Here is a 24823-nt window from a genome sequence, read left to right as displayed (position 1 = left end):
TGTAAGTGAACCAGTAGCTAAGTGAAAGAGCTAACTTCCTACCTCAATTCTAACATTAGCTAGCTATAGCGCATTTAGCTCACGTCTTCCATCTAAACAACACTAATAAAACTAACCAAATGTAAACATGTCTGCCAGCTGTTGGGTGCTAACTGCTGATGATGTCATACTATATATAGTACAAGCCTATGGGAAAGAGTAGTTTTGGCCGCGACGGTGGTCACTGTTAGTTTATAGTCCTCGTGGTGTTTATGGGGGTTGCGGTAATTCGGTCGTTCTGTGGTTCCAGGAGAGTTTTTCTATACAGCCTGCTGAGTGTAGGATATACTGAAATATGACGCTTTGGGCATGGATCCGATCGCAGAACTGGTGGCATTTCAGAGAAGCCCCAGAGCCATGCTTTCTTTGTATTGTCGATTATGATCAATGGGAAAGTCCATTTCTTTATCTTAGGATCAATGTTGTCAAAGTTGCTTCTTGTTGAAGAGACAGCCGCTAACGTTAGCTTGCTATAGCTAGCTATTGTAAACCAGGTCAACTAATGGGTTAATAGTCCATGAAACTCAACTAGAAGTGCGCAAATCCTTTAGGTCTAGCCTTTAATTGTGAGTTCAATCATAGCAATCTCTTCAGAGAAACGGCGATAATTTACTGTCCATTCATCTTGAGAAGCAGTTGAATGCATTTGTGGACCATTTACTTGGTCAGTTTTTTTATGGTTTGAGTCTTCAAGAGGACAATTTCTTCAATGACATTTAAGTACTCTATTCTCCAGAGGTCTACTTTATTTGTTGGGACCGATCACCCCATGTTATGGGAAAGGACTGAAATATTGAATGTGTATTTGAATGTCCTTTTGTTATCTGAATTTAACTTTACTGGTGATAATTGATACTATAAAAGGGTGCACCTGATTTTATCTGAGATATTGAAATAGAAACTAATTTTGTTTGAGGCATTGAAATAGACCCATAGATTATGACCTAAATCAAATAAAATGTCATTGGTCACATACACGTGATTAGCAGATATTATTGCGGGTTTAGCGAAATGGTGGCGCTTCTAGCTCTGACAGTGCAGTAATATCTGACAAATTACACAACATATACACAATACACACAAATCTAAGTAGGAATGAATTAAGACTATATACATATGGAAGAGCGATGTCAGAGTGGAACGGACTAAGATACAGTAGAATAGTATAGAATACAGTATATACATATGAGATGAGTAATGCCAGATTACCCAGGGTATTTCAATACTGTTAATTTGTTTATGGTGAAATACAATTATTGTGATTTGCATTTTTTACTTTCAGAACTACAACTTTTTCTAAAAATGAACTAGTCGGCATTAGTACCATGTTAAAATTGTATATCCTGGTCTCTGGTCTGATCTTTTAATGCTAATCTCTTTACTGCTCTTCCCGAATCTAGTCCTTTGGTCAGTTTCATTGTTAGCATATTCCATGCTAAGCACATGCTACACTATCCTCTTCCTCCGTTACTGAATTAATTTGCGGCTATTTCTTTCTAGCTGGCAAAATAAGCGAGCTAGATTTTGTTTGTGTACTGCCATATGTAGATAACATAGCTAGCTCAATTTGTCATGTACAAGCTAGTTAATATCCTAAATCCTAATCCTAATAGCCGCAAGCTAAAACCGGGGAGACAGGGAAGAGAGAATTCACTTTCATCTCCTGCTGGCTTGCTAATGTTCACTCAAATACGTATTTCCAAATGTAATTGATGAAATAAGACTTTTATTCTAAAAAGATTGTAATTGTGTCAATATATGGTGAATATTGTAAAAAAAATCCTCACAGATGTTTTCCATACAAAAAAGTGAAGTGCCACTTACAGCCTACCATGTACAGTAGGCTACAGGCAATATGTTCCTCCACCATGTACTGTAGGCTACAGGCAATATGTTGCTACAGATGCAGGATCTTAATTTGAGCCAGTTTGCTACAGGAAGGAAATGATCCTGCAGCAACAGAAAATATGAATTATTATGAGGATTATAATTAAATGGACAAGTCGGAAATTTCAAAGTGGAAATCACAAACTTCAGAATCCTTTTTAATCCTGAAATATACTACAAATTGTACATTTCCTACAATAGGGTGATCAAATGAATGAATGATGTGTTTATAGCTCATAGAGAAATGTCAACATCTCATATGCTATGGATCAAAGTCAAGCTACTAAACTATAGCCTACTTTTCACAAGTGTTGATATAACACAGGTTCTTCTGCTCTGTCCAAGAGTGTTTAATTAAAACATGCTGGCATTATTCATAGGCAGTAAAGTTTAGTAGGAGTCGAGATGACCGACCAGACATACCTGAGAGAAAATAACACGGACACTAAGATGAAGTCACTAGCGTCGGGATCTTGCACCCGCCCCGGCGTTAGCAGATTGTGTGTTTTTACGTCTTTGACCAGGACAATTCCCAGGCTTGATGAGTCATAGCACAGTCGCACAGTTAAAAGTGGCACCACAGGAGCAAGAAGACAGATGGAGGCAGAGAGATAGCATGCCTGGGATGTCATTGACCTGCCCCATCCACTTAGACACGCTAAACTAGGCCCGGTGCTGGAGGCTAGTAGCTGGCCCTGCTGTGGGCAGACTAAGGGAACCACGCCTCAAAGCACCGCTTTAGGGGTGTTACGTTAAATGACAATACCGACTCTCTCTACACACATCAAACCATGAGAGAAGACTTTAGGGCCCAAAGGCACCCGACGGATGGTAAAATAGGAAAATCGATGGCGAACCTATGACCTCCATTTGTTTTATAGACACAGAGAAAGGGTAAGTAATACTATCGGGTGAATTATGTTGGTCGTAAACCGCACCGTAAAGATTCTATAGTGTACTTGGTGCTGAGAAATATTGCTGTAGTATCATGTGAAAAGAAAAGGTCAAAAACATTGGCTTGTGGGTACAGATTTGAGTTCCATTGTCAATGCACACAGACAAATCCAAGGTCTGTAGGCTACTACTAAAGATGATATGCCAAGGCTGAGTGTCACACTCAGGAGTTGAATATCTGTGTGCAATGTGTACTATTGAAGGAGGTAACTCAATTGAGACACACAGTGTCTTGCAAAAGTATTCACCCCCATTGGCATTTTGCCTATTTTGTTGCCCTTATGACCTGGAATTAAAATAGATTTGTTGGGTGTTTGTATCATTTGAATTACACAACATGCCTACCATTTTGAAGATGCAAAATAATTTTTATTGTGAAACAAACAAGAAATAAGACAAAAAAAATGAAAACTTGAGCATGCATAACTATTCACCCCCCAAAGTCAATACTTTGTAGAGACACCATTTGCAGCAATTACAGCTGCAAGTCTCTTGGGGTATGTCTCTATAAGCGTGGCACATCTAGCCACTGGGATTTTTGCCCATTTTTCAAGGCAAAACTGCTCCAGCTCCTTCAAGTTGGATGGGTTCCGCTAGTGTACAGCAATCCTTAAATCATACCACAGATTCTCAACTGGATGGAGGTCTGGGCTTTGACTAGGCCATTCCAAGACATTTAAATGTTTCCCCTTAAACCACTCAAGTGTTGCTTTAGCAGTATGCTTAGAGTCATTGTCCTGCTGGAAGGTGAACCTCCACCCCAGTCTCAAATCTCTGGAAGACTGAAACAGGTTTCCCTCAAGAATTTCCCTGTATTTAGCGCCATCCATCATTCCCTCAATTCTGATCAGTTTCCCAGTCCCTTCTGATGAAAAACATCCCCACAGCATGATGCTGCCACCACCTTGCTTCACTGTGGGGATGTTGTTCTTGGGGTGATGAGAGGTGTTGGGTTTGCGCCAGACATAGCGTTTTCCTTGAAAGCCAAAAAGTTACATTTTAGTCTCATCTGACCAGAGTACCTTCTTCCATATGTTTGGGGAGTCTCCCACATTTTTTTTATTTCAGCAATGTCTTTTTTCTGGCCACTCTTCCATAAAGCCCAGCTCTGTGGAATGTACGGCTTAAAGTACTCCAATCTCCACTGTGGAGCTTTGCAGCTCCTTCAGGGTTATTTTTGGTCTCTTTGTTGCCTTTCTGATTAATGCCCTCCTTGCCTGGTTCGTGAGTTTTGGTGGGCGACCCTCTCTTGGCAGTTTTTTTGTGGTGCCATATTCTTGACATTTTTTAATAATGGATTTAATTGTGCTCCGTGAGATGTTCAAAGTTTCAGATATTTTTTATAACCCAACCCTGATCTGTACTTCTCCACAACTTTGTCCCTGAACTGTTTGGAGAGCTCCTTGGTCTTCATGGTGCCGCTTACTTGGTGGTGCCCCTTGTTTAGTGGTGTTGCAGACTCTGGGGTCTTTCAAAACAGGTGTATATATACTGAGATCTTGTGACAGATCATTTGACTCAGTAGTTATTTTCATTTCACCGATTTGGACTATTTTTTGTATGTCCATTATATGAAATCCAAATAAAAATCCATTTAAATTACAGGTTGTAATGCAACAAAATAGCAAAAATGCCAAGGGGGATGAATAGTTTTGTAAGGCACTGTAGTGTAGACTCACTGAGTTGGATTTGGAAACGCATCTCAAGAAGAAAGCCCACGACAAAATGAACAGTTCTAAAGAAAAGCAGATGGCACTAAGTGAACTTGAGAAGAATGCCTCTGTTGTCATAAAACCTGCCAGATAAAGGAGATGCAATTGTGGTTATGGACAAATCCAGATATGACCAGGAGGTCCTTAAGACAACTTAATGACTCTTGTTTCTATGAACAGATGAACGCATATCCTTCAAGAGTATTCCAAACAGATCTCAGACTCTTACTTGAGGAGGGTGAGTTTAATTCAAAAATCATCTCTAAAGTTGCAGTTTCTCCTGAATGAGTGCCTCCTCAAGCCTCTTAACCATCCTGACACACCAGTTGTCTCAGGTTTGGTAGACTCACAGAAAGGGTCTCCAGTTTTTGTAGATCATCACATTAAAGAGTTTGTCCCTAAGCTGAAGTCATACATCAAGGACAGCACTCAGTTCATTGTGTTCATCAATAGCCTCCCCTGTTGAACCCAGGAACTGTATTGTGCTCCTTGGATTTTAAGGCCTTGTATACCACCATGCCACACCAACACGGCCTGGAGACCTCAGAACACTATCTTGATACCAGACCAGTACATAACCTCCCCACAAGCTTCACCAGCAGCCTGGCTTCTTCTGTTTTGAAAAGCAACTTATTTTTTTTCAATAATAAGACTACCTTCCACTGACAAGTGAACAAAGATGGTTTTTATATTGTTATCCTAATCTTTTTGTTGGCAGACTAGAATAACGTTTTCTATAGGACCCTAACATTAACTATTTTCTCCCCCAATATTGTTACTTGGAGATGTTATATCGATCATGTTTTTTTACTTCAACAGGGAGACATTACAATGTTGGAACAGAGGTTTATAAATGATCATTTTAGATGTCTGAAATTGACTATGAATTATAACACTGAAACGATTACCTTTTTTGGACATGATGGTCACTAAATGTGTGTTTTATCCTGCGATCTGTATACCAAACCCACAGGCTGCAACAACCTTTTACATGAAAACCACTATCACCCTACCTCTGAAGAAAAGCCTTTAGATTTAGCCGGTGGTAACTTGTGGAATAGATACCGGCTAGAATGCAGTTTGAACCAATCAGCATTCAGGATTAGACCCACCCGGTGTATAAGAAAGGAATAAACAATGTAGGCTGGATAAATTGGAAGATCTGTATTTTTAAAGGGAACGGCTACAAGAAGCTGAAGTCAAATTAAAACAGAGAACCCGGGAAAGCTCCCACTGGTTCAGAACAAGAGAAGAAAAAGCCATCTCTTATATATTGCACCACCCTTAGTCCCAAGACAAGTACAATAAAGAATGTTATATTTAAACACGGGTATATTTTACAAAGTCGTCCCCTTTAAAAAAATGTTTTTAAGGAGAAACCGCTGGTTACTTTTAAGAAAGGAACATAAGAAACAGAGTGGTGAAAGCTTGTCCCTCCCAAGACCATACATCCAATAGTCTTACAGGATGCCCAGCAGTGGGGAATTTTAAGTGTGTCAATTGTATTAATTGTCAACTCATAAGAAATATTAAATGGTACAATCACCCTGTCAGAGCAAGAGAATGGAAATGAACCGTTTCATAACATGTGAGACCAAGAAACGTTGTTTATATGATAAACTGTTGTTGCGGGGAAAGTATACATAGGTGAGACTGAACGTTCCCTTAATTAATCCCTTAAGGAAAGCATCACTGAACACAGACGCTCTATCAAAAGAGAAGATCCTAAAAATCCAGTGGCCAGACATTTTAAAGAAGCAAATGATTGGTATTGAGAAAATGTCCCTGGGTCCAAGAGGTGGCGTCATTAATCAATTTAGAAAGCGTAGAGAGGCGTTTTATAGATTCCATTTTAAAATGTTTTTTTCCTAATGGTACTGTATGAATGAGGAAATCATTATCAAGGATTTCCTCTTGTTAGCATATCTCTTCTTTTTCCTTATTTGTCATTGGTAATGTCGTGAGTGTCTGTTTACATTGTCAGGTGGTAATTTTCTCAACTGACTTCATCATTGGGCGGATTCGATTATCTGAGCCGCATGGAACCAGGTGAACGCGGGGAGAGAGGAGGGGAGAGCGCCCTTCTTAAGTCGAATAGTCATCTTCTCCGCTCTGACATTTTGTCAACAAGGCAGCATGGTGCATCCTCCAGAAACATACAACATTTATTTTCCATAAAATAAATATTTGAATTTTCCTAACTCGATTTCATTGGAAAGCCAGATAAAGCTCCAAGGCAATCACTTTTGCACGTGAAACAGAATCCTACTCATTACTCCACGCACTCCTATGTCACTTTGTTTTGAGCCAACTTCGCTGTGGGCTTTGAATGGGGCACCTGGCTCAAGCCCCGGAGGCAGCCCGGTTCCACAAAGAATGCAATCAACTTCACCAGGTGCAAAACATGCCTACACGGGCACCCGGGTGAGATTAATAGAACCCCCTCACAGAAAACAAATGTACTATTGTTCTATTGTTCTGTACAACATAATATCACAATCTATTGGTCAGTCTACACTAATAATAATTGGTTAGATTCATGTAACTCATCCAACCTAACGTTTAATGTCATTTCAGTGTTTTCACATTCCATTGGTCAGTGCAACATGCACTCACAATCAATTGGTCTTTCTACAACTGTTTAAAACCTATCACATGTTTTTATCAGCATATTCTTTGTGATTGGTCCCTGAGGCCATTTTGAAACGTTCAAAATCCTCATTCCTTCTTGTTTCTGTAAAAACCCTATAGGACAAAATCTGAAACATGTTGGTACTATTCATTGCAATAAAGCTTTTTTATTTAATTCCATTTGTTCTCCAAGTGTTGCTGATCTCCTCTACCTCTAATGAAGGAGCGCACTGAGGCAGAGATTATGGAAATCTTTCTCTGGCGGGTTTAAAATGTATTTTGCTCAATGTATAAGGTAATACGATCCGCTCTAATGCTGTGCAGCCCTGGGGCCTCTCACATTCAGTGCTATCATTCACAAATCCATGTCCAGCAATCTCACACACACACAGCCCTGAATTATGGTTTCACAAGGCCACATGTCTCTCTTGTCGACTCCATCACGCCAACAGCCATACATTAAGATGGTGAGCTCACACTTTGGGGTGAATTTATTGTCTCATGATTAAGAGGCCTCAATTTGAGGCCAGATACAGTAGGTTTATAAGGCAAAAAACAACCAAACATTTCCACATTTTGAGTTATGATTGACAGCTCGGGCCATGTCTACCTGCCTCTTCAGAATGCCAACACACAGAACAGGAATGTGTATGTATTGATATTTGTATTTCAACTACAGTATATCCTCCTCTTCTTGGTTTGTTTCATATGTAGCCCTATAGGGGATATACTTTACTGTTTAATGCTGATTCTGATCATTTTAGCCCTTGCCACGGCCTGACATTTGTGTGTACAGTGAGGTGGTATGGAAGAAGACCTTACCAGGGACAGTCACACAACCATCACTGAAGGAGATGTCATCTATGGCCACGATCTCAGAGGGATCACTGTCACCAGAGAGCTCCCCTAGAATGATGACCTGTAAAACACAGGACAGAGGAACATCATTCAGTGTGTGTGTGTGTGTGTGTGTGTACAGTGGCATGTCCAGGAGGTGGCCCAGGGTGGTCACGGCCCTCCCTGAAATCTGATTGGACACCCCAGTGGGCCCCCCACAAATTCTGAGCTCTGATAGGTCATCTCTAAATATATTGATAATTTTGACCAAGAAGCTCACCGACAGCGAGACTCCTCAATCTCACTGGAAAAAGCATCCGAACGAGCGAAATTATTTTGGGTCAGACATCATCAGATACATGGGTTACAGATACTAAGACAGAGGGGCACTGTTTGCCTCGCTCAGATGCTTTCTCTGGTGAAATAGCCTCTTACGAATTGAAGGACAATTATGAACCACGGATAGACACGAATGAGAAATCATTTATACGTTTGTTTCTCTTTGTATTGTTAAAATTGTTGGCATCCATTAATACACGCCACTCTGTAGTCTGAATGTCATTAAACGCCCACATCAGTAGAATACTTTTTTGAGTTGAAAGACAAATGGTAAGATAAGTCATCGTTTTAGTCAAAGTATGACATATTTGGGCTTGAAGTGCCAAATCCGAATGTGTGACTTCAAATGTTTCCGTGAGTCTTACGTGTCTTTTCCTATGAGATAATGTGCAAATTCTTTTCAGCCAACATTTCGTTTCAGGGCTGGGTTTTATTTAAATGTTATGCCGTGCTCAGTGCATTCAAGGAAAATCGGTCATCCAACTCGGAATTCCAAGTTGGAAACTCTGGCATCTTTTTAGAGCTCCTCCTTTCTAACCTGAAGATCGCTGACATCATGATTTGACCTAGTTTTTTCCCTGAGTTCCAAGTTGTTTTGAAAGCACCATTAACACCCACCCGCATTACAATGTTTAATAATCAGAAACACCTGTTGTCCTCTGAGAGCCAAACAGCTTTTCTATGTAGCCTACACCTGGGTTTCCACTAGATAAAACAGCCACAAAGTCAAATAGGCTATATTGTACAAATTCATTAAAAAAAATAATGCTTTTTGAGTTTAGATTTAGGCTAATGGTAGCAGTGTGGTAAATGTTAGGGTTAAGGTGAGAGTTAGGTTTAAAATCTGATTTTAAGAAAATTGTAAGGATCGACGCTGGAGACGAGAACCAAGTGCAGGGAGTGAACATTTAATGACCATGGACAGGAACAGAATACGGACAGCGTCTGGACAGGGGAAACGGAAACGACAATAATGCTGACACAGGGAACAGAGTTAGGAGCAGACAGAAATAGGGAAGTCAATCAACAAAGTGAAGGAGTCCAGGTGAGTCCAGTGAGCGTTGATGCGCGTAATGATGGTGACAGGTGTGTGTAATGAAGCGCAGCCTGGCGCCCTTGAGCACCAGAGAGGGAGAGCGGGAGCAGGCGTGACAGAAAATCATGACTTTGTGGCCTTGTTAACTAGTGACTACATTACACTTGGCCGCCTTGCCATGGAGCAAATTAAAATAGGGGTGCAGCAAATTATAATTTGTCAAGATTGACTTATTTTTTAGCTATTCTGCAAAAAATATATATATGAATATTTTATAAATGGTAAAATTGTGTGATACTGTATGATTGCATTTTATAACCCCGCTGCCCTGTCGCCCCAAGATGAATAGTTTTGACCACTAACATTTTAGGCAATTTCGTTTTGCATAGCCCAGTGCCGCAGGTGTGTAGTGTTTGCTCATTTTCAACAATTCCGTTGATCCTAAAGAGAAATCTCCACCCACCCGGGGCACCGGGCCATGCAAAACTCTCCCATTGCTTAAATACAAGCTCCAAACCATTCATTAGGCTATCCATATAACCGGAGCTTATATTCTATTTCTATGGCAGATATGCAGCCACAATTTATACACTGCTCAAAACAATAAAGGGAACACTTAAACAACACAATGTAACTCCAAGTCAATCACACTTCTGTGTGATTGCCAGGAAGCAACACTGATTGACAATAAATTTCACATGCTGTTGTGCAAATGGAATAGACAACAGGTGGAAATTATAGACAATTAGCAAGACACCCCCAATAAAGGAGTGGTTCTGCAGGTGGTGACCACAGACCACTTCTCAGTTCCTATGCTTCCTGGCTGATGTTTTGGTCACTTTTGAATGCTGGTGGTGCTGTCACTCTAGTGGAAGCATGAGACGGAGTCTACAACCCACACAAGTGGCTCAGGTAGTGCAGCTCATCCAGGATGGCACATCAATGCGAGCTGTGGCAAGAAGGTTTGCTGTGTCTGTCAGCGTAGTGTCCAGAGCATGGAGGCGCTACCAGGAGACAGGCCAGTACATCAGGAGATGTGGAAGAGGCCGTAGGAGGGCAACAACCCAGCAGCAGGACCGCAACCTCCGCCTTTGTGCAAGGAGGAGCACTGCCAGAGCCCTGCAAAATGACCTCCAGCAGGCCACAAATGTGCATGTGTCTGCTCAAATGGTCAGAAACAGACTCCATGAGGGTGGTATGAGGGCCCGACGTCCACAGGTGGGGGTTGTGCTTACAGCCCAACACCGTGCAGGACGTTTGGCATTTGCCAGAGAACACCAAGATTGGCAAATTCGCCACAGGCGCCCTGTGCTCTTCACAGATGAAAGCAGGTTCACACTGAGCACATGTGACAGACGTGACAGAGTCTGGAGACGCCGTGGAGAACGTTCTGCTGCCTGCAACATCCTCCAGCATGACCGGTTTGGCGGTGGGTCAGTCATGGCGTGGGGTGGCATTTCTTTGGGGGGCCGCACAGCCCTCCATGTGCTCGCCAGAGGTAGCCTGACTGCCATTAGGTACCGAGATGAGATCCTCCGACCCCTTGTGAGACCATATGCTGGTGCGGTTGGCCCTGGGTTCCTCCTAATGCAAAACAATGCTAGACCTCATGTGGCTGGAGTGTGTCAGCAGTTCCTGCAAGAGGAAGGCATTGATGCTATGGACTGGCCCGCCTGTTCCCCAGACCTGAATCCAATTGAGCACATCTGGGACATCATGTCTCGCTCCATCCACCAACGCCACATTGCACCACAGACTGTCCAGGAGTTGGCGGATGCTTTAGTCCAGGTCTGGGAGGAGATCCCTCAGGAGACCATCCGCCACCTCATGAGGAGCATGCCCAGGCGTTGTAGGGAGGTCATACAGGCACGTGGAGGCCACACACACTACTGAGCCTCATTTTGACTTGTTTTAAGGACATTACATCAAAGTTGGATCAGCCTGTAGTGTGGTTTTCCACTTTAATTTTGAGTGTGACTCCAAATCCAGACCTCCATGGGTTGATAAATTAGATTTCCATTGATAATTTATGTGTGATTTTGTTGTCAGCACATTCAACTATGTAAAGAAAAAAAGTATTTAATAAGAATATTTCCTTCATTCAGATCTAGGATGTGTTATTTTAGTGTTCCCTTTATTTTTTTGAGCAGTGTATAATGAGTGTACAAAATATTAGGTACACCTTCCTAATATTGAGTTGCGCCCCCTTTTGCCCTCAGAAGAGCCTTAATTCGTCAGGTCATGGACTCTACAAGGTGTCGAAAGCATTCCATAGGGATAATGGCCCATGTGGACTGTCAGTTGACTAACTGTAGACCGTCTGTGTCAGCCTCCTTTGCCCTCTTTTATCAATTGGGGCGGCAGGTACATTAGTGGTTAGAGTGTTGGACTTGTAACCAAAAGGCTGCCAGATTGAATCCCCGAGCTGACAAGGTAAAAATCTGTAGATCCGCCCCTGAACAAGGCAGTTAACCCTCTGTTCCTAGGCCGTCATTGAAAATAAGAATTTGTTCTTAACTGACTTGCCTAGTTAAATAAAGTTGTTAAAAAAAATGTTTTGACCGTTTTTGACCACTGGCCTGCCGTTGATTGGATGTCCTTTGGGTGGTGGACCATTCTTGATACACACGGGAAACTGTTGAGCGTGAAAAACCCAGCAGCATTGCAATTCTTGACAAACTCAACCGCTGCGCTTGGCACCTACTACCATACGCCGTTCAAAGGGACTAAAATCTTTTGTCTTGCCCATTCACCCTCTGAATGGGACACACATCCATAGCTGTGTTCGAAAACTCATACCAACATAATGTATACTACACACTTAATGAGTATATACTACATACTATTAGTTAATTTTAGTATACTGTAAACGAACTGTATCCTTTTAGTTGAGTGTACTAGTGCTTCGCCTGTCTATTGAAAGTTGATGCTGTTGCTATGCAACTTCTTGCTAGCTTGTTAGCATAACAAATTACTAGCTAGACATCTTACAACTTCATTAACCATGTCCATTGAGAACGCACAACGACAATTTTTATTTTATGTATTTAATTTTAAACTTTATTTAACCAGTAAGGGCTCGTTAAGATTTGAAATCTATTTTTCAAGAGCGTCCTGGCCAAGATAGTCAGCACCAAGTCATTACACAATTATAGACAGACAACATGGAAAACTACAAGTAATCTAGTAAAAACCATAGAATTCACAAGAGTATAACAAAATCATAAATTAGCAAATTAAAAACATTTGCAGGTCAGTGAATCAGCCTCAAAATCCTTCATCAGTGATTTAAAAACACCAATTGGGACAAGTTCTTCCAGTATAAAGTATTTTGTAAGGCGTTCCAAGCCGATGGCGCAGAGTACATACAAGCCCTTTTACCAAATTCAGTTCGGACATTTGGAACAGTTAGCAGGATAAAGTCCTGCGAACGAAGAGAGTACCAACCACATTTCTGAACAATAAAAATGCCCAAATAAAATGGTAGTAAAACCAAAATGGCTTTGACTATACGGTTTAGCTAAGCTAAGAATGACGTGAATAATTAAGTCAATAAACGTTGGGTAGTTAGATAGCATATAGTTATACCGGCAAGTTCAATGTATTAGTAGCCAACTAACATTAGGTAGCTAGCTAACATACGGGTACATACAAGCAACTGCTGTAATGACATGCTTTGCGGTTCACAAGGCTAGCGTAGCTAACAAATTGTCAGTCAACATAATGTGTAACGTAACTCATTTGAAAAGTCATGACTTTATTACAATGCTCAACATTTTCTTAACATTTGTCATAATTAGTTAAAGTAATGAATATGTATCCGCTCTTGTCGGACTTCAGCTGCATATTTTCCACCATGTTCTTCAAATCTGAAAACATTGTGAAGCCAGGCTCATTTTCTGAAGAATTGCATCATGGACGGAAATAGTGTCCTCTTGTATACTTCGTATTTTGGAACTTTTGGCATACTAACTACCTCCATACTATGACCAATAAGCATCCTACATGCTCAATTTACTCACAAATAGTACGGTTAGTGCGGTTAGTATGAGTATATGAACACAGCTCATGTCTCAATTGTCTCAAGGCTTAAAAATCCTTCTTTAACCTCTCCTCCCTTTTAATTACACTGATTGAAGTGGATTTAACAGGTGACATCAATAAGGGATTATAGCTTCACCTGGATTCTCCTGGTCAGCCTATATCATGGAAAGAGCAGGTGTTCCTAATATGTTGTACACCGAGTGTATAGCAAGCTAGCTTCCTGAAATGATAAGAGAGAACAAAGAATATAGCTTTTTGGTAATGTCCGTCCAAATATTAATGACGTTAGGAATACGACACGGTATCACTGGGATTATCAAACAGCAAGAGTCAGACAAACGTCAACCCTCAACATGCCAAAAGGTTGTATAGGCACGGTTTAGCTGAGACTCATCTCCTGCCAGGTAGACTGGTAGTTATTTTCTGAAATAGTTATTTTCACCTGACAGTAAAGGAGCCTGTCTTAACTGATGGTGCTTTCACCCCTAGGATAATATCCGCTCTAGGACAGGAATTACTTGAAATAGGTGGGGCATCTTCCTCTGAGGTGGGCCTTTAAGATGATGGTGGTTGTAATAGATGTCCCTTTCCATTCAAATGGCGGGTGCACCATTCGGACGCACCATTCGGACGCTGGACATATTTTGAAGTGCATGAACGTGCGCAGGTAACCTACTTAATCTACTTTTGTAGTGATTTGTTTGACAACCAGATAAAAACATTATGACTGGTTGTGTTAATGACACATTAAAAGGTAATACACATTTTTACAGTTAAATGATGTGTCTTTACTATAAAAGGCCATATAGGAGGTCCCATGAAAAAGAGACTGCCGAATGTCAGGGTATAATTTGCACTCTGGATGGCACTTTCCAGTGGATTTGCTGCTGTAGGCTAATAACCTTATATAAAATCCTGACCTTGAATGCAAGCACTGTAACAAGACTTTTGGAATCGATTTATGATTTATTTGAAGGGGAAAAGTTAAGGGGTGGCCAAACCTATGCTGAAGCATTTCATGTGTTGGACCATCATAATTATATAGAACAAAAATCCGCCTTCCATCGATTAAGGTTCAAAATGTTATTGCCCCCCTCAACTGGGTCTGTGCCCCACCTTGGCCACCGTATTCAAAAATGTTCTGGACATGCCACTGTGTATGTGTGGTGTTCATGTGCACTTGTGTCCACCAGTGTGTATGGTTAATAGTGCACTTAGCTAAGGCATCTTAGGACTGTGTTCATCTGACCAAACCTTTATCTCTCTTCCTGTCTCTGCTATCAGCCTAATTCGCCATTGTTCTGTTCAAAGTCCACAGGCTACATCTTCCACAGTGGAGTTTTACAACTGATTAGGGCTGATTTATGACTACATGAATCAATGGCTTGTGTCATACCCACATCAGCATTATGCTATGACTCAACCTTTCATATTTCTGTCAACAAGAGACTGATGCATGTTGCATATCACCCTCGTTCTGATGGACAGATCATTGGACAGATTCCATTCCAAGTCACTGTATCGATATAATTCAAAACTCTAATTTCATCAAACTGAATCCTCTGACATGTACTGTATGGTCGGAAAATGAATTTGCGTCTCAAAGTGAAACTGAGTGTCAGCATACATGCAGAGTTGACCTCTATTACATGAAATCACTTCAGCCATTTTGGAGCTGTGGAGATGTGGAGCTGGATAGTCCCAGTAGCAGATGGTCGAGACAAAGACAGAGAGAGGGGTAACAGAAGGGGTGAGGGACCAGACAACAGGGTTGTGAGACCCGGTCTGTGTCTGTAGAGCAGAGGAGGACACTATTAGTAGGTTTCAGCTCATTCCAGATGGCTAGAGTAGAGTCTATTTGGGTCAGAACAATCTAAGAGGCTCTGGACCCCAATTTAATGCTACACGCTATGCCAGACAGCTATATGCCTCAACGCTCAAAAATGACAATACATGCAAAAACCACAAACAGGGACAGGGGGATACCTAGTCAGTTGTACAACTGAATGCCTTCAACTGAAATGCGTCTTCCGCATTTAACCCAACCCCTCTGAATCAGAGAGGTGCTGCCATAATCGACATCCATGTCTTCGGCGCCTGGGGAACAGTGGGTTAACTGCCTTGCTCAGGGGCAGAACGACAGAATTTTACCTTGGCAGCTCGGGGATTCGACAAGATAGTTAGCTCTTGATCTGTGATGTCTGCAATCCAATTGATGGTTGCATGTACACTATATATATACAAAAGAATGTGGACACCACGTCACACCCGTTGCTGACAGGTACAAAATCGAGCACACCGCCATGCAATCTCCATAGACAAACATTGTCAGTCAAATGTCCTTACTGAAGAGCTCAGTGACTTTCAACGTGGCACTGTCATAGGATGCCACCTTTTCAACAAGTCAGTTCGTCAAATTTCTTAGAGTTGTTAGAGTTGAAAGTGCTGTTATTGTCAAGTGAAAACATCTAGGAGCAACAATGGCTCAGCTGCGATGTGGTAGGCCACACAAGCTCACAGAAAGGGACCGGCAACACTCACTACCAAGTTCCAAACTGCCTCTGGAAGCAACGTCAGCACAAGAACTGTTAGTCGGGAGTTTCATGAAATGGGTTTCCATGGTCGTGCAGCCGCACACAAGCCTTAGGTCACCACGCGCAATGTCAAGCGTTGGCTGGAGTGGTGTAAAGCTCGCCACCATTGGACTCTGGAGCAGTGGAAATGCATTCTCTGGAGTGATGAATCACATTTCACCATCTGGCAGTCCGACGGATCAATCTGGGTTTGGTGGATGCCAGGAGAACGCTACCTGCTCAAATGTGTAGTGCCAACACTAAAGCGTGGTGGAGGAGAAATAATGGTCTGAGGCTGTTTTTCATGGTTTGGGCTAGGGCCCTTAGTTCCAGTGAAGGGAAATCTTAACGCTACAGCATACAATGACATTCTAGATGATTCTGTGTTTCCAACTTTGCGGCAACAGTTTGGGGAAGGCCCTTTCCTGTTTCAGCAAGACAATGCCCCATATGCACAAAGCGAGGTCGATGCAGAAATGGTTTGTCGAGATCGGTGTGGAAGTACTTGACTGGCCTGCACAGAGCCCTGACCTCAAACCCATCGAAGACCTTTGGGATGAATTGGAATGCTGACTGCGAGCCAGGCATAATCGCCCAACATCAGTGCCTGATCTCACTAATGCTCTTGAGGCTGAAAGAAAGCAAGTCCCTACAGCAATGTTCCAACATCTAGTGGAAAGCCTTCCCAGAAGAGTGGAGGCAAATATATCGGAAAAAGGAAGACCAACTCCATATTAATGCCCATGATTTTGGAATGAGATTTTCGACTAGCAGGTGTCCACATACTTTAGTCATGCAGTCTATGACCTACCAGACTGTACAGCCAGTAACTGTATGGTTTGTGATTGTGAATGACAGGTGAAAGTTGTGAGGCAGGTTGATACAGACCTGGAATTGGTGGGCACTGGTGAAAGGTATAACTGTCCGTAGCCATGTGTGTGTCTGTGTTTTTGACCGGTTCCACACCGAGTGGCTCCAACCTAGTGGGTATTTTTGGGTCAGGACCTGTAAAGACCCACTCTCCACCCCCACATGGTGATAGAAGGTCACCTGTAGAGGGGAGGACATTTGGAAAGTCAGTAAAGGAAGGTGACAGCCAGTTAACACAATGGCAGGATTAACCGGGTCTTATTAAAGGTGTGTTTTACCCAGCATGTCTTTGAGGGCAGGAACACAGGACTCCTCAAGTAAGCCCGTGCTGTCTCTCCTGTCACAGGCCACAGAGCCAGGTAATGAGCTGGAGGAGCGAGAGAGAGAGAGTGAGAGAGAAAGAGATAGTAAAAAGAACTAGACAGAATCTTATAAAATGTACAATGTTCTTGAGTGCTTGTGTATTTGGAGTTGGCAAATCTGTGCATCATGTTCCAGAATGGCCCAAATCATTTACCAAAGTCGCTTCTGAAGTTCATCAATGCGGTACCTGATTGGTTGTTGTGGTCGTGTTTGGGTCCGGTGGTGTTGAACCCTGTTCTTCTGGTCCATCCTAAGTGTGTTTCAGAGCTGGGTAACAGGTCACAGAACCCCTGCTCAAAGTCACACCTAGTGTATCCAGAACCTTCACCCCCAAAAAATATTATAACCACCCAAGAACATTCATAAACACAGAACACAGCAGGTCGGCCAGTGGACACCGTGAGTCTGTGTCCCAAATGGTACCCTATTCTCTATATACTGTAGTTCACTACTTTTGACCACAGCCCTATGGACTACATAGTAGTTTAAGAGCCCTCTGAGGTGCAGGGTTCCACTCTAGGTTGTATTGTAGGCATCATAAAGAACCATTTGTTTAGCAGATCTGCTTATGCTCCCTAAAGTGCTACTTTACGGCCCTATGTCAAAACTGCGGTGTTGGCCTTCCGACTGGCGCAGTGCACTGCATCGAGGTTGCTAGCTGTGCTACTAGAGATCCTGGTTTGAGTCCAGGCTCTGTCGCAGCCGGCAGCGACCAGGAGACGAATTGGCCCAGCGTCGTCCGGGTTAGGGGAGGGTTTGGCCGGCAGGGATGTTTTTGTCCCATCTCGTTCTAGTGACTACTGTGACGGGCTGGGCACAGTGCACGCTGACACGGTCGCCAGGTGTACGGTGTTTCCTCCGACACATTGGTGCGGCTGGCTTCCGGGTTAAGCGGGCATTGTGTCAAGAAGCAGTGCGGCTTGGTTGGGTCGTGTTTCGGAGGACTCTCGACCTTCGCCTCTCCCGAGTCCGTATGGGAGTTGCAGCGATGAGACAAGACTGTAACTACCAATTGGATATCAAGAAATTGAGGAGAAAAAGGTGTAACGGTAAAACAAATTCAAATGTTGTGTTAATATATTTTTTTTATTTGGAGTTAACATACTCGTATGTTGCCTTAGGGTCAAGTGAGGGAACCTTGTGAATAAAACTCAGGGAGAGGTGGTTTATGAGAGCTATAGGTCAAGCTAAATGGCTGTACATAGCCAAAGCATCTCTAAATACATAGGATATGTTTCAAATGGCAACCTATTCTCTATGTAGTGCACTACAGCCCCTATGGGCCATGGTCAAAAGTAATACACTATATAGGGGACTAGGGGGCCATTTGGGACTCAGACATATTGGAATGCATGGAGCTGAAGCAGTGGAGGACAGGTTCCATAAGTATTCATCTTTTTCTCTTTACTAGGGCTACTCTAGGTAGTCATGTGGTTCGCCAGCCTAGGTGTTAGAACAATGTGTGTGGTAAACATTCTGTGCATTTCCATTGGCGCAAAACACAGGAAATCTCATTTGAATACACATCTCTCCCCCATTTCATGTGACCATATAATGGTAATTCTTTACATATATATTCCATAAACATGAACCTGTTTATAGGTCTACTGTGAAATAGGGTCTATCTATGTGATGAGCACTTTAAGAATTTAAATTGCTCTGAGATAGAGGTGATAGTATTCTAGGTGTCTAGGAATGAGGTGTGGAAAACCTTCTCGTGTTTTTCATATCTGAAGGGACAAAGACCTCTTCAAATATCTCTTCAGCTCACAGTTAAAATTATGTTTTGGACAGTGCCACGTTCTCTTCTGTAGGACTGCATTTAGATTGAGCAAACTGAACACAGGGTCTGATTCTCATAATGTTTAGTTTGAAGTGTTGTTTGGTTTGGTAAGACAGTCATGGCACAGCACATACAATCTCTGATCAAATCATCTTTATCTGTGTCCTCAAAGATGGAGGCTACTTGTACATGTTATGTAGGTTTTACGCATAATCTAAGAACGTTTCATCTAATCACACAATTTCAAATTTACATACACACATCCCCTAACTAGTAGTTTATTCTTTGGTCGAATAATCAATGATTCCACAGTAGTCTGTAATCAACAATAAAAGAAAGACAAACTACTAATGTAAATCACTGACTCATTGATCTGTATACTCACAATTTCTCTCATCGCTGCCATCCCCACAGTAGTCAGTGAAGTCACACACATGGTCCTCAGACACACACCAGCCCTGTTCACATGTAAACTCTCCTGGCCAGCAGGTCCCAGCACACACAGAGACACAGAGCAGAGAGTAGGCCAGCAGGCACAGAGGCCTCCGTAGTAAAGTCATCAGGTAGGTTATTCCAATACTCAGGCTAGTTCGTAATCACACGCTCACCCTTCACTTCCATAAAACCATGTTATTTTTACAAAAGAACGAGTAAGATACACGACAAAGGTAGTGCCTCGCGAGTCACAGTTTACTGAGATTGACAGCGAACGCGTTTTCCAGCTGTTGTTCCTGGTCAATAAATGGCTTTTATGACTGTTACTCAATGGCCTGTGTGTGTGTACCTGAGTCTGGGACTGTAAGGCTGTCCCTGTGGTTGTAATAAAAGCATTACAGAATGTAAGTAGTCAAATGTATCCCTCTCAACAATGTGTTTTTCAAGCTCTAGTCATTTGCATAGAATGTTTTGTATTTATTGTGCTGTCAGTGCAATTGAAGAGCGCTAGCACATAATCTACATTTGTCTTTTCGCAGACACTCTTATCCAGAGTGACTCACATGAGCAATTTGGGTTAAGTCGCCTTGCTAAAGGGCACATTGGCAGTGTTTTCACCTAGTTGGCTCAAGGATTTTAATATGTGACGTTTCAGTTACTGGCCCAACACTCTTAACCACTAGGCTACTTGCCACCCTAGTCTAGAAAGTACACTTTACGTTGTGGGGTCCAGGTAAGGACATTTACCACAAACCAATTATACGTCTAAGGGCTTTGTAGCACAACACAGGAGAGAGATTAACTCTCCATGGAAATATGAACTACGTGCAAGAGGACCATTAGTTCTGCCTGACAGGGCCACTCGTACTTACAAATGTATGTTCAAACATAATTTCATTTCCCATGAATCAATAAGTAAAGGATATCGTTCAGATGTACGCGCGGCAGACGGCTACACGGGGCCAGGAGCCCAAATGAAATCAACGCTGGGACAAGAGGAACGATCAACAGCTCGCTGGAAAAAAGAATGACACCCTGTTCTACTTTTGACTAGAGCTCTTGCCAAAAGTAGTGCACTATATAGGGCAGAGGTGTGAAAATCATTCCGTGTAACACAGTTGGTAGAGCATGGCGCTTGTAATGCCAGGGTACTGGGTTTGATTCCCGGGACCACCCATACGTAAAATGTACACGTGGACCTAAAGCACAACGTGCCTTGTTCTGTATCACATTTCAATGATAAAACTGTGGGGGACAAAAATGCCATTTCAGAATGACCCCCCCGTGAATGACACCCCCGTCCCAAGTGAAAGTTGCCAATGACAGCAAAACAGCTTGACAGAATTCTTTGCCTTTTTTGCAGGAAGAAACTCAGAATGACAATACAGTGTAGCGGAGGTGTCTCATCTAAGCAGAATTAATTGACATCGTCAGCAGAAGTCATTAACTGCCCCCAACGAGGCAAAGGAGCTCATTTACAGTAAGTAAAGTTGGACTTCATCAATGGATACATTTAACTACAAGCATTCAGTGTTCATATTCGTAGACACGATGTCATGTATCCTCTATGCAAAACACCAATGGGCCGTTAACTTGAATGCATTCTATCCAGGTGGGTTGGCGTAGACTGGGGGTTAGTTACCTTCATTCTCCGTGTCTTAAAATTCGTATTGTGCTTTCAAGTGTATTCTTCTGTAGAAAATGAGAAACTTTGAGATGAAGCAATTGATGAAATCAACAAAAGGTTGATTAAACCACAACATGGGTTTCCTTCACATGCTCTCTTGTTAGGCCAGCATCTGGAAATTGAGTCCAGGTATCTTTCCCTTCCCTCCATCCCTCTCTCTTCCTCCCTCTCTTTTCCAGCTTATGAATTTGTAACTCCCGTGAATAAATTAACCTTCACAAGCAAGAGAGAGAGGTCAACTTGGTAGGTCAACCATGGTAAATGACTTAAATAAAAAAATACATCTAATTTAGGTCCACAGGGCTGGGGGAACCACTGCAACCATTTGTCAAAGTATGGCAACAATCTTCTTTGCCCAGTGTCTGGTATATAGTTTAACCTAGGTATGATTGAATTCTCATTTGCAACCAGTCTGTTAAGGATGTTAGCACAGGCACCTTTGACCTTTTTTCCTGTCATCGAGTATGTCCTAAATGGGAATTTATCATTTGCATAAGTATTCAGACCCTATGAGAAATCGAAATTGAGCTCAGGTACATCCTGTTTCCATTGATCATCCTTGAGATGTTTCTACAACTTCAATGGAGTCGACCTGTTGTAAATTCAATTGATTGGAAAGGCACACACCAGTCTATATAAGGTCCCACAGTTGACAGTGCATGTCAGAACAAAAACCAAGCCAGAAGGTCGAAGGAATTGACAGGATTGTGTCGAGGCACAGATCTGGGGAAGTTTATCAAAAAATGGCTGCAGCATTGATCAGAACTAACAGTCAGTGTCAAACTGAGCAATCGGGGGAGAAGGGCCTTGGTTAGGGAGGTGACCAAGAACCTGATGGTCACTCTGACAGCTCTATAGTTCCTCTGTGGAGATGGGAGAACCTTCCAGATGGACCAGCATCTCTGCAGCACTCCAACAATCAACCCTTTATGGCAGTGGTGTAAAGAACTTAAGTCAAAATACTTTAAAGTACTTCTTAAGTAGTTTTTGGGGGTATCTGTACTTTACTATATATATTTTTGACAACTTTTACTTCACTACATTCCTAAAGGAAATAAGGTACTTTTTACTCCATACATTTTCTCTGACACCCAAAAGTACTCATTACATTTGGAATGTTTAGCAGGACAGAGAAATGGTCCAATGTATGCATTCATAAAGTAAACATCCCTGGTTATCCCTACTGCCTCTGATCTGGCGGACTCACTAAACACACATGCTTCATTTGTAAATTATGTCTGAGTGTTGGAGATAGCCTCTGGCTATCCGTAAATTAAAAAACAAGAAAATAGTGCTGACTAGTTTGCTTAATATAAGGAATTTGAAATTATTAATATTTGACTTTTGATACTTCAGTATATTTAAAACCAAATACTTTTTACTCAAGTACTATTTTACTGGGTGTAACGTCCTGACCAGAGTTCTTATGTGTTTTACTTGTTTAGTGTTGGTCAGGACGTGAGCTGGGTGGGAATTCTATGTTGTGTGTCTAGTTCGTCTGTTTCTGTGTTCAGCCTAATATGGTTCTCAATCAGAGACAGCTGTCAATCGTTGTCCCTGATTGAGAATCATATATAGGTGGCTTGTTTTGTGTTGGGGATTGTGGGTGGTTGTTTCCTGTGTCAGTGTTTGTTCCACACAGGACTGTGACGGTTAGTTAATTTGTTATTTTGTATCGTGTCTATGTCTAACGTTAGTAGCTTGTGTGTTGCACTTTCGTTTGTAGCTTCACGGTCGTTTGTTGTTTTGTATTAGTTTGTCAGTATCTTGTCTTTGTGTTTATTAAATTCATGGAAAATTACCACGCTGCACATTGGTCCTTCTCTCCTCTCCTCGTCATCCCTTGGCCAGGTCGCAATTGTAAATGAGAACGTGTTCTCAATGTTCTCAATTTGCCTACCTGGTTAAATAAAGGTTAAATAAAATAAATAAATAAATAAATAAAAACAGTGAAGCATGGTGGTGGAATCATCATGTTGTGGGGATGTTTTTCAGCGGCAGGGAGACTAGTCAGGCAAGGCAAAGATGAACGGAGCAAAGTACAGCGAGATCCTTGATGAAAGCCTGCTCCAGAGCGCTCAGTACCTCAGACTGGGATGAAAGGTTCACCTTCCAACAGGATAATGACCCTAAGCACACAGCCAAGACAATGCTGGAGTGGCAAGTGGACAAGTCCCTGAATGTCCTTGAGTGGCCCAGCCAGAGCCTGGAATTGAACCCGATCTAACATCTCTGAAGAGACCTGAAAATAGCTGTGCAGCAACGCTCCCCATCCAACCTGACAGAGCTTGAGAGAATCTGCAGAGAAGAATGGGAGAAACTCCCCAAATACAGATGTGCCAAGCTTGTAGCTTCATACCCAAGAATACTCAAGGCTGTAATCGCTGCCAAAGGTGCTTCAACAAAGTACTGAGTAAATGTGATATCATTTTTTTTTTTTTTTTTTTTTTTTTACATTTGCAAAAATTTCTAAAACTGTTTTTCCTTTGTCATTATGGGGTATTGTGTGTAGATTGATGAGGGGTAAAAACGATTTCATCCATTGTAGAATAAGGCTATGTGTAAAAGGAAAATGTCAAGGGGTCTTGACGTGCAGGTCCAGGCGAACTTCGGACAAAAACTTTAAAAAGTTATATTACAGGTCGAATAAACTTGTCAAACTAAGTATAGAATCAATCTTTGGGATGTTGTTATCATAAATATTCAATAACGTTCCAACCCGAGAATTCATTTGTGTCTATAGAAGTAATGGAACGCAAGTCGATATCATGTGGAATGCGCATGACCAGAACCTGACACTCTGCCAGACCACTGACTCAAACAGCTCCCATCTGGCTCAACATCACAGTAGAAGCTTCATTCATCGTTCTACAGACTGTTGACATCTAGTGGAAGGCGTAGGAAGTGCAAACAGATTCATATCCCACTGGGATTTCAATAGGCGATGAGTTAAATCGACCAGCCTCAGAATTCTCACTTCCTGTTTGGATTTTTTCTCAGGTTTTTGCCATATGAGTTCTGTTATACTCACAGACATCATTCAAACAGTTTTAGAAACTTCAGAGTGTTCTATAATAATATGCATATATTAGCATCTGGGACAGAGTAGGAGGCAGTTCACTCTGGGCATGCTATTCATCCAAAGTGAAAATGCTGCCCCCTATCCCTAAAAAGTTTTAAACAATAAAATCACATTTACCAACATTTCTGAATATGGATATATAGCGTTTTGGAAAGGAACTTCCGAAAGTGCACAACTTTTTGTGGGGAAAAGGGTGCCATTTGGGATGTACCCATCCTCTGTAATGGCATGCCAGTTATATAGTGGTGAGTCCATAAACAGAAATCACATGAATACGGGTGCACAATAGTGTATGAGGGACAGACAAGGTAGGCCTGGCTACAACATACACACATCGATATATGAAACTTTAAAATCATAGCTACAAGAGAACTCACAACATGAAAATAGTGCCAAAATAATACCGATATACAGACAAAGACATGGGTGAAAACACACCAGAGCCCTTAAAAACGCTGGCCTTGCAAAAGGCTCTAAAATGTCCATTGCCGTTCTCCTGAACCACTGGAGCAACATTTCCATTCAGCAGATGCTGAGTTACTGTGTCTGTT

At 42.0% G+C, this 24823-nt stretch overlaps 1 protein-coding gene across 1 annotated transcript in view; it reads right to left on the bottom strand.

Annotated features, from left to right (window-relative positions):
* malrd1 (MAM and LDL receptor class A domain containing 1) overlaps nt 1-19761 on the bottom strand; it is a 132021-nt gene extending 112260 nt beyond the window's left edge. Inside the window, exons 1-5 of the mRNA XM_055929156.1 lie at nt 19454-19761; nt 17473-17607; nt 17201-17289; nt 16941-17102; nt 8046-8142 (exon numbers count right to left, since the gene is read on the bottom strand). Of these exons, the coding sequence (XP_055785131.1) occupies nt 8046-8142; nt 16941-17102; nt 17201-17289; nt 17473-17607; nt 19454-19628 (658 nt within the window). The 5' untranslated portion in view covers nt 19629-19761. The remainder of the gene's footprint in view (nt 1-8045; nt 8143-16940; nt 17103-17200; nt 17290-17472; nt 17608-19453) is intronic.
* Nucleotides 19762-24823: the final 5062 nt, after the last annotated feature.

This window comes from Salvelinus fontinalis, chromosome 7 (genome assembly GCF_029448725.1).
Source record: "Salvelinus fontinalis isolate EN_2023a chromosome 7, ASM2944872v1, whole genome shotgun sequence".
Taxonomy (NCBI): domain Eukaryota; kingdom Metazoa; phylum Chordata; class Actinopteri; order Salmoniformes; family Salmonidae; genus Salvelinus; species Salvelinus fontinalis.
Note: the sequence above shows the minus strand (reverse complement) of the source record. Positions and strands in the feature narration are given on the sequence as shown.